The sequence below is a fragment of the Cheilinus undulatus genome, linkage group 6, assembly GCF_018320785.1.
Source record: "Cheilinus undulatus linkage group 6, ASM1832078v1, whole genome shotgun sequence".
Classification (NCBI taxonomy): Eukaryota; Metazoa; Chordata; class Actinopteri; order Labriformes; family Labridae; genus Cheilinus; species Cheilinus undulatus.
This window is the reverse complement of record NC_054870.1, coordinates 6,558,396-6,569,355: the sequence shown is the minus strand read 5'-3', so window position 1 is coordinate 6,569,355 and position 10,960 is coordinate 6,558,396. Positions and strand designations below refer to the sequence as shown.

The window sequence follows — 10,960 nt, the reverse complement described above, 5'->3', positions numbered from 1 at the left end:
AAATAGGTTTATTAAAACACATCAAATACACATACAAGATTTTAATTTTAAGAACTCACTTTCTGCTAAAAAGTTATAAAACTAACTTACAAAACAGGAAAAGAAACAAAAATATTCAAGGAACACAAAAAAAATGTAAACAAAAAAAGTCAATGTCAAATCTCATAAACCCATATTTTATCTAAAAAATAAGCTCATTTTGAATTTGATGGCAGCAGCAAATTTTAAAAAAGTAGGGATGAAACAACAAAAGGCTGGAAAACTTTAAATCTCCCGCCATCTACAGTCACATCTTTCTGGGTTGTTTTTCCTTAAGGTTAACGTGGTTCTAATGTTCTGATGGAACATTCCTGCTGCTGTGCTTCCTTCTGACCAGCAGAGGGCCTCATCTGCACACCACACAACCAAACAGCCCATCTCTTCTTTCACTGCAGCAGAGGAACACAGGAGTCAGCCTTAATTTATAGGAGGTTCAACCATCAGGCAATAAGGGCAACTACCTGGGACCTCAAGATAGAACCACGAAAGGTAGGGCTGGGTAATACATTATGTTATAAAAGTAAGAAAGAAAATATTTATAGGAGGCTTTTTATTTGTGGTTTATAGTTTCACAATTTAACAATGAGCTGAAAGAATGACAGAACTAGAGTACACTTCAGTATTTATCAACTTAGAAACAAGGTAATTAAAGATAGAATGGATAAATAGAGAATAAAACAAAACGATTCAATTAAAACCATCACAAAACAGAAGGACTTAAATATCGCCCCCTCATACTGATGCTGCGTTCAGTTTACCATGGAAGTCTGATATTGGGGCCGGGACAGTGGTGGCCTTAGCAATTTTGGGGCCCAAAGTGAACACTGGCATAGGGCCCTTCACATCCATTTTTCTCCCCCCTTTTCAAATCTTATTTAGCAGAGAAAGAAGTATTATAAACTTAATGTAAACCAACTGTAAATGGCTGTTTAGTGGGGATGAGAACCAGTGACAACCAGTACCAACACTTCCGATACCTACCAGACAGAATTACAACACAGACATCAGCACTATATTTTTGACAACCTGCCACCAAATTTAAGACTAGAGATATAGAGATTTGTTAATTTGTGTGATGTGTCAAGGTACAGTGGTTTCCTTTTACACCCCATGTTTGACCAGCACCTTATAAATATATCTCTGCAAATCCTTTATGGCACCTTTTATTCTCCCACTGACTTTCAACACATGTTTATTCCCCTCAAACATGTCGATTCAGGAACCTTTTAGTCACCAGTGCTGTATAAAAAGTATTGATTTAGCACCAGAAACAGAAAAAAATCAAAATGTTACCAAACTCTATTGTTTGGCAATTTTTTTAAATGCCCAAAATGTCAATTTGGAGACTGTAAATAGATTTAGGGTGAGAAATACTACATTTGAATGTTTATTTAAATAGAAAATGACAATTTCCTCAAAAAAAAAAAAAAAAGATTTTTTTTTGTTTTGTTTTTGTTTTGAGCATGTTTTTACAAACTAAACCCTCTGAAAAAATGGCCAAACCTCTACATTTCTCAGATGTCAATTATAAATAATTTAGTTAAAAGAAAAGAAAGGTAATAGTAAAATAATATTTTAAATTTTTTTAGTAAAATATTAGCTGCAACAAATGACATGTTGAAGGGATATTTCAGTATTTTTGAAGTTGAGTTATATGAGCTACGTAGCAGTAGGAGTGGCATTAGCCTCCAGTGATTTCAGTGTATATATTGCTGTTTCGTTTTAAGAAAGTTTTCCGTAAAGACACAATCGTTTCAGGAAATATCCACGTAAGCATGGAACCACTGAACATGACTGAAAACGCTGTAGTGCTAAGCCTGTACGTGGTGCTGGATTGCTGCCACAAAAATGCACCAAAAGAGGGAAGAAGATCACAGAAAACTGACACAAACTTTCTTCTAGTTGCCCTCCTGGTTGTTCTCCACGTTGGATTTAAAAACATCTGGTGTGTGCGTTTCACGGTGGTGGTAAAGGAGGATTTGGCTGTAAAAGCCATAACAAGCACAGTAGCTTCTGCAGGACGAACACAACCCTGTAGTCCGCTGTAGTTGTTTTGGCCAGACCTGAGCAGGCGTCTTCAGAGAGCTACGCCATGTGTGACGTAATCGTTTCAAGAAAGATGCAGATGGCCGTCCACACGGAGACAAAACAGTAGTCGTTTTTGTACGCCAGTACAAAAAAACTTTTGCATATACTCCTGAATTCATCTCCGTGTGGACGGGGCCTTAGTGAGGTTTTGGTAAAAATGGGCCACAAAACAATGTTGGCTCAATACTATTGAAAACTTTTAAAGCTTTTTACTCTTAAACAAGAAAGCCTTCGTGTTTTTCTCTCTGTTTTGAAATTCAAGAGCATAAACCCGATAGCCAAAGCCTGCATTGCAAAACAGTGACAAACACACAGAGGCTTTCTGGGTAAAAAATAAAATGCTTCAAAACTTTTCAGTAGTGCATACTTTTCAGCCAACTTTTTTGTGGTCCATTTTTTTCCAAAAACTCGTTAAATTCAGCAGAGAAACCCGTACCCATCTGTTACACTGTATAGCCTAGCTTCCAGGCTGGTACAACCAGTGAGTTCTTCTTAAAGGAGCAATGATCTCTGGAATCACTGGAGACTAATGCCACTGCTACTGCGACATACCTCATACAGCCCAACTTCAAAATACTGAAACATGAATACAGGCCGGTGCAGAAGAAGGAGTTAAACTAATAATGTGTTCACAGGGCCCCTAGGAGTCCAGGACCCTAGGTAATTGCCTACCTTCACCTCATGGTAAAGTCTGCCTCTGGGCTGGGGATGATGTCACACCTGAAAAAATTTGTTCAACTCTGGGGATACTGGGGCTCGGTCCGACTTCCTGACTCAGAATTACAAGTTCAGGGTGCATTTTTGACTTGGCATTTCTAAATTCCGAGTTTAAATGGATTGCAACATTTGAAGAGGGTTCAGATTCGTAGATATTCTGTTCTAGATGTTAACAGTCACTGTTCCTCATCCTGTGGAGATATAAGGCTAACATCCACCCAGGGTAAGAGCAGTCAGAATCTTTTATCACAACAGTTGTCCTTTCCTATACTCTTACTCTTGTCAAGTTTTCAATGGGGTTCTGGAAAAGTGGAGAGGAAATGAATTTTAAGGACTTTTTCGAATGACTAAAACCAGGGGGTTCTAGACTGTCTGCATGCAAAAGGCAAGGATGGAATGTTTTTTAAGCTCTGATGATGTCATTATCAAAGGCAGAGGATGGGATGCTGGTGAAGCTGGAGATGTTGGGTCCTTTTGCCAAATAGTAGGACAGAGTGGGCAATTTTTGTAAAAGTTGCTAACAAATGACAGTCAACATAAAGGAAAGATTGTTGTCACATCCGCTCTTCTAAGAGCTGAGGAGTCTTGGCTATTTGTGGATTTGGATTTATTATGTGAGAATGTCCTGTCCTTCTCTGACTTTGTTTCCTGAAAAGAGGAGCTTAAAACTATTTAGGTCTCTCACTAGGATTTACTTTAGATAAACAGGAAAGGGTCTCATATTGGTCTTTGCTTGGGACCTCCACGTGACTAAACGACTGAGGATTAAGATGGCTGAAGATGAAGATGATGGAGAAGATGAAGGTTACGGTCAGTTTACGGTGGTTTCAGGCCTTGCAGACAAACTCCTGCGTCATGCTCTGATTCTTCCAGGGAATCACCCAAACCTCCAAGTGACACCGAAAAGTCTGAAAAACACAAGAAGAAGTGGATGTTCACATTTCAGCTATCTAAGTAAAAAAGAGGTAGTTCCAACATTCTATCACACACACTTAGCTATGTCGACTTCCAAGCCCTATAACTCCAACTCAGTTCCACCTACAGACGTCATTTGGCTTTAAAAAGTACAAAAAATATTCAGCTATTTTTTCTGGGTTCACTTTTTTAATATCTTTGACAGATTCTTAATAACCATTGTTAAAGTTGATGATGATTTTGGCTCTCTTTTACTATGGGTGTGTATGTGATAGAATGTTGGAACTCTCTTAGTGAGATCAAAGCAAACTCTTTGTACCTAGACTCTACTCCTGGATTTTTTGACGAACCAACCAATAGGAAACAGGAAGAGGATGGTCCAATCATGTTAGTTCTGCCTGTTGCCGCTGTGCTGTTCTCCAGGAGACATTTGCTTTGATCTCACTGAGAGTGTCACAACATTCTGTCACATACACACATATGGTAAAAGTCTGAGAGCCAAAGATCATCATCAAACTTTAACAATAATTATCAAAGACAGTACAGCAGTGAACCCAGCGTAAATAGCTGAATCATTTGTCTACTTTTCAAAAATAAAATGAAGTCTTCAACAGGAATTGAGTTGGAGTTATAGAGCTTGGAGGTTGACTGAGATGATGTGTGTGTATGTGACAGAATGTTGGGAATCTCTTAGTAAGATCAAGGGAAATGTCTATTTTATCATACCAAAGCAAACACAAACACATCAGCTCTGATTGTCTTTGCTGTAAAATGAGCCAACAGCCGGTGGTCAGATTACCGATGGCCACATGTGCGTTGATGGATTTATTCTAATAGGATCAGCTGTTTTTTTAGTCCTCATCACCTGATCAGAGCTCACCTGGTGCAGACGACCTTTGGGCTGAAAGTCACAGTTGGACAGGTCGCTGTTGTTGTCTCGTTTACGGCACACGGTTCTGGAAATCTCCAAATCTACGATGTACCGAATCCCCTTCACAATCTCAAACACACAGACACACAAAATTATTATCACAAACACACAGAACAGTGAGGACGAGTAGGTTTCTCTGCTCTTCATCTCTCAGACCCTAAACTCCCCTCAGTCTCACACCCTCTATTGGTGCATCAGTCATTTCATGAAACTGAAACAAAAAAAAAGAAAACAAAAGAGTGCAACTGTGCTGGATCAGTAGCATTGGTGCTAGCATCCTGGCGACAGCCAGCTGTAGAGAGTATCAGACTATTTTTAGGTTCTGATGTTTACATCATTTATTCATGCCACTTTAACTCCTATTCATTGCTGTTTACACCCACTGTGCCACATTTGTGTCAACTTTAAATCCATTTTTGGCCCTTTTTAACTGCTTTTCACCATTTTTACACACCTTTAGCCTTTTTTTTTTCCTCCTCCCCTTTTTTCTGTTTATGCCATTTTTGCCTCCAAGGTTATTAGCGCTAACTTAAAACTAAGTAAATAACTAAAAATAAAATTCAAAAATTATTTTATTAAATCGTAACTAAATAAAAACTAAGCTTTACTAAAAAACGAAAACTAACTAAAACTGTAAAGTGCACTTACAAAATGAACTAAAATAAAATAAAAATAGATACAAAATATCCTTAGTTTTAGTCTTTGACACAACCCAACTGACTGGCACCTACACACAAGTCTGGGGAGTGTAAAATGGCCTGATCTGATTGGTTAAGACTTCACACAGTGGTTGTTTTATGTCTAGAGTTGTATTCAAACTTCAACTTTACATACATAAATTGAAAAAGAAGGCTAACCTGTTTGAATGTTTTCAAAAATGTATGATGTTCACTCAACCCTCACATTTATCGGTAAAAATAAATAAATAAATAAATAAAACCAATAAAAACTAAAATGAAGTATTTTTGTAAAACAAAAACTAAACTAAACTAACAAACCAGCAGCAACAATGAATTAAAACTAAACTGAAAATGAACACAGAAAGTGAAAACAAATAAATAAATAAATAACTGATTAAAAATCCAAAACTATTATAACCTTGTTTGCCTCATTTAACCTATTTTCACCATACTTCTACCACTTTTGCCACTCCTTAATCTCCACTTTTAATTATATTTCCCTTAAATTTATTTCAGTTCCTTCTACTAGATTTGGAGATTGGTTTCCCCCCAAACTCTGAGAAAAAAGAAATCTGAGACTAGAATACGAACTCTGAGTCTTCAGTCAGAATTCTGCAATTATTCTGACTTACATCTCCAATATCTCTTTGATCTCAGAATTCTGATTTGGAAAAGTCAGAATTCCGAGTTTAAGGTCATAATTCTGTTGTTACAGTAAGGATTCTTGCCTTACTGTGACTTAACATCAGAATTCTGACTTTTTAAGTCAAATTTCTGATATTTAAGTCATAAAACTGTTATTTTAAAAAAATGTAGAGATTTTTTCACTTGTGAAAAATAAGAAAAACTAAATTTGGAAATTACATTTGGAGTCTTAAATATCCTGACTTAGGTCTTAAAATTCTGATAGAACAGTCAGAATTCTGAAATTATTCTGACTTAATCTCAGAATTTTGAGATAACAGTCAGAATTCTGAGATTAAAGTCGGAATTCTGAGATTGAAGTCAGAATTCTGGGATTAAAGTTGGGATTCTGGGATTGAAGTCGGAATTCTGGGATTAAAGTTGGAATTCTGAGATTGAAGTCGTAATTCTGGGATTAAAGTTGGAATTCAGAGATTGAAGTCGGAATTCTGGGATTAAAGTTTGAATTCTGTGATTGAAGTTGGAATTCTGGGATTAAAGTTGGAATTCTGAGATTGAAGTTTGAATTCAGAGATTGAAGTCGGAATTCTGGGATTAAAGTTGGAATTCAGAGATTGAAGTCGGAATTCTGGGATTAAAGTTGGAATTCAGAGATTGAAGTCGGAATTCTGGGATTAAAGTTTGAATTCTTATCTTACTGTGACTTATTCTTAAAATTCTGACTTTTTTAGTCAAATTACTGACATTTAAGTCAGAATTCTATTAAAAACGAAAAACTGGAGAGATGTTTTTCATATGTGGGAAAACAACAAAACTATATTCTGAAATTACATTTAGAATTTTAAGATATCCTGACTTAGACCTTAGAATTGTAAGATTACAGTTAGAATTGTTGCAATTATTCTGACTTAATCTCGGAATTCTGGCATTTTTTTCTCAAATTTCTGACAATTAATTCATAATTCTGTTATTTAAAAAATTGTAGATATTTGTTTCATATGTGAGAAAATAACAAAACAAAATTCTGAAACTACAATCAGAGTTTGAAGATATCCTGATTTAGATCTCAGAATTCAAATATTACAGTTAGAATTGTTGCACTTATTCTGACTTTTATCTCAGATTTCTGGGATTAAGAAGACTATAACCTGTCATGTCAGCCTGAAATGATCTGGAGACACACTGCAGTGCTTCTGCTCCTCTTTGAGCTAAGATCAGATGTTCTTCAGCTTCAGACTGAACTACGATCACATTTTCTTTCATCTGTTTAGGTTGACACTCTTAATGAGCCTGTTTTAATGATGTAAGGCGTAGAAAGTAGAGATATTTGTGTTCAAATATGGGGAGTAAAGAAAAAGAGTCTCCAGAAGCATAAATCTCTAGTGAAGTACAGATGCCGGTACATAAATACAATAATGAAGTATTTGTACTCTGATTACATGGTTGTCATGGTTACATGATTACAAGTGTCTTACCTGTCTCTGTGCACTGTGGATGGTGGAGGGTCTGAAGAGAAAGGCGTCGTTTGATTGGTTGTTAAAGGAATAGGCGGCAGAGAGGACCACCTCCTGGAGGCCGTGGTCGATCCTGCTGATGTTGAAGGGAGATCCAGGCATGGAGCGGCCATGATGGCTACCGGCCACCAACATCAGCCCTACATAGGAGAGAGAGACGGACTCAGGTCTAACAGCTTTCATTTATTATGACCTTTAAAATAAAACATTCACACTTTTTGAGTCTACCATGAGTTTTGATGCCAAATAATTTTTTTATCTAAGTATTAAATCTGCATCATTGACTTCAAAGAGGATGAAAACTCACATGCGTTAAAAAAGAGAGAAAAAAAATCACTCCTTTTAAGCACTTCTTTTGTCAACTTTTAGAACTGGGTGTTACTGACAACATGTTAGCCTACGGGCAACAATAGTAACCACCAGGACAAACGAGTCCACACACTAAATAGAAATAAATGAATCAGACTGTATTCATAAAGTTTTAAAGTAATTTACTGATCATATTGGTTAGATAGAGGTCTCATCAAAGTATATACCAAATATGATACAATAAGCTGGGGTTAATGTATGAAAAATAACACTGAGTGTTAACACAGTAAGAGGGTTAAATGATTAAAAAACATTGAACAGTGTTAGTCTAACTATGAACCCATGAGAACTATCTAAACTCGGGAAAGTGTTAAATTTAACATTTAAGGATTTAAAGTAACACTGATGATTCTGCCGTGGGGAAATATTTTGCAGTTGCCTTTCAGGGCCACCATAGAAAACTTTTAAAAGATTGTCTAAATACGATAAAGAAGGAAGAGCTGACAGTAGAGAGCTGCAGGAAGTAGAAGATGAGGCCTGACTCCATGAAGACCAGAACTTTAGACCTGATTCAGAACATTTCTAACATTTGAAAAAAATAAAGCTTTTTAAAAATCTATAAATAGATTAATTTTTTGTTTTTACCCAGGACAGCGAGCAGAGAGAGGAGCAGCAGCGTCTTCAGTCCCATCATGCATCTGTTTGTGCCTCTGCTTCCTGTTTGGTGTCGACACTCTGACCACAGACCAGATCTGTTCACACCAACAGGCTCTTATGTTTGTTTCCTCACACTCAGCACGCCGGCCCTGTTTGCTCACTTCCTGTTTTTTAATTCACTTCCTCTGCTGGTAGTTCAGGTTAGAGCTTGGTCAGGCCTGGTCCTGAGGGTGAAATGTCCCCTGGTTCAGGTTAAAGCACAGTCAGGCCTGATCCTCCAGTCTGATGGTGAAATGTCCCCTGGTACAGGTTCACAGGGCTCAGCTAGGCCTGATCCTCCAGTCTGAAGGTGAAATGTCCCCTGGTTCAGATTAGAGCTCAGTCAGGCCTGGTCCTAAGGGTGAAATGTCCCCTGGTTCAGGTTAGAGCTCGGTCAGGCCTGGTCCTGAGGGTGAAATGTCCCCTGGTCCAGGTTAGAGCTCAGTCAGGCCTGGTCCTGAGGGTGAAATGTCCCCTGGTTCAGGTTCGAGCTCGGTCAGGCCTGGTCCTGAGGGTGAAATGTCCCCTGGTTCAGGTTCGAGCTCGGTCAGGCCTGATCTGGTGGTGAAATGTCTGTTTGGCTTCATGCAGAGCAGCTCAGCTTCTTCACAGATGATTGTAATCAGAGTTCAGGCCCCACCTCCTTTTTTCAGATCACTCATGGCTTCCTCTCTCTGTTGGAGGCCCTCCTGATCCTGACCCCCACCCTCAAACCTTCACAGACTTTAACAGTGTCAGTTGTGTAGCCTGTTAGTCCATGAGGGCTCGAGGTGGCAGAGAGTTAAGTGTGTATAATCTTTGACAATGAGAGGAGGCGGCATAGATAGTTCTACCATCAGGCAAAGGCTGGCAGTCACCAGGGCCTCTAAAGGATGTTGCCCATGCCTACCCTGTTGAAGGAAGGACTAGGCAACACATCAAGTTTTTAAAATGTATCAATAAATTTGTGGGCAAGAAAAAGGATAATTTATTGTTTTTTTTATTCCCCAAATTGCAAGAAAACTCCCTAACACACTCTAAATTGCACAAATATGTTGGTAACATTTGGGAATGTGGTTGGAACTGTGAGGAGAGAAGGACAAAGGGTCTCCCACCGTCCCAAATGTTGCAAATCTATTAGTGCGACTAAGACGATGTTGTCGCTATCAAAACTACAAAGGAAGATCATCTTTTTTATACCACTGATCATTAAAATAACAGATTTGATCATTCCAGAACCATTATAAGGACTGAACATTTGGAAAACTTCCATATAAGAAAATGTTGACAGTGTTTTTGTACAATTAACACTAAATTTCTGAGTTTGTCTGTGATTTTGACCATCTAAAATGAAAAATAGCTCAAGGGGCCAACATGCAAAAATGGAAGTTTTTTAATGCTTTTTTAAGCTTAAGCAAAAACAAGAAAAGGCGACTGAAAATTTTAACAATAAAGTTTGATTTTAGTCAAATAATTAATAGTTTACACTGATCACAAAATCCAGTGGGTCACAAATGGATTTGATTTTCTCGAATGGAAAGGAACTCATGTTGAAGTCATGTAATTTCTTGACCAGAATGTCTGACCATAACATAATTTTAGTTGTTAGGAAGCTGTCTAAGAAGCGTTTTGAACTCCTAATCAAACAAGAGCCCATGTATTGTCTATTATAAAACGTGATCTTCCAGTTTTAGAACGTGAACTCAACAAGGTGCAGTGGGAAAATGTACTAAATGATGATGCAGACATTTGTTGTGATGAATTCATGAATATTCTGGAGGGCATTGTTGGAAAGGTTCTTAAAAATCATAAAGAAATCAAATAGGAGGCATTCTCTACCCTGGGTCAATGAATCAATTCGAATAACTTGTGGAACAAAGGGATCAAGCTCTAAAAGCTGCCCTGAACAGCCACTCTAACAGTGACATGGTTTTATTTAAAGGTCTCAGAAACCACATTACTAAAAACATGAGGTCTACAAAACCTGCATACTATATCACTGCAATCACTGAAGCAGAGGGAACTGCTCTACAATGTGGAAGCAAATAAACAGCAGAGGTGGGAGAAAGTCATTGTTTTGCAAATCTTAAGTCTTAAGTCTCAAGTCTTTAATCCCAAGTCTCGAGTCAAGTTTCAAGTAAAGATGTGCAAGTCCAAGTCAAGTCTCAAGTAAAGACAAGACAAGTCGAATCAAGTCCGAAGTCATAGGCTTGAAATTTTTGATTCCTTACAAGTCATAAGCACTATTTACCAAATAAAATGCCTTTTTAACAATGTAACAATCTGTTAAATTTGACAAGACAATGAATGCATTTTGAATTGTTTTATTTTTTTAAATAAAATCAGACCAGAACTTAATCACACAGAAAAAGAGTGCTGACACAGCATTCAGGATATAATCAGTGCTAAGTGGTGCAAAAACAAATGAACTTCTGAAGATGTTGTAC

At 37.6% G+C, this 10,960-nt stretch overlaps 1 protein-coding gene across 1 annotated transcript; it reads right to left on the bottom strand.

Annotated features, from left to right (window-relative positions):
* Positions 1-146: 146 nt before the first annotated feature.
* Positions 147-9,119, bottom strand: LOC121511451 (cystatin-F). Its single transcript, XM_041790144.1, has 4 exons — positions 8,484-9,119; positions 7,491-7,669; positions 4,640-4,759; positions 147-3,752 (listed from the first exon to the last, which is right to left on the bottom strand). The coding sequence occupies exons 1-4, from the start codon at positions 8,530-8,532 to the stop codon at positions 3,672-3,674; spliced, it is 429 nt and encodes a 142-aa protein (XP_041646078.1). The 5' UTR covers positions 8,533-9,119; the 3' UTR covers positions 147-3,671.
* Positions 9,120-10,960: the final 1,841 nt, after the last annotated feature.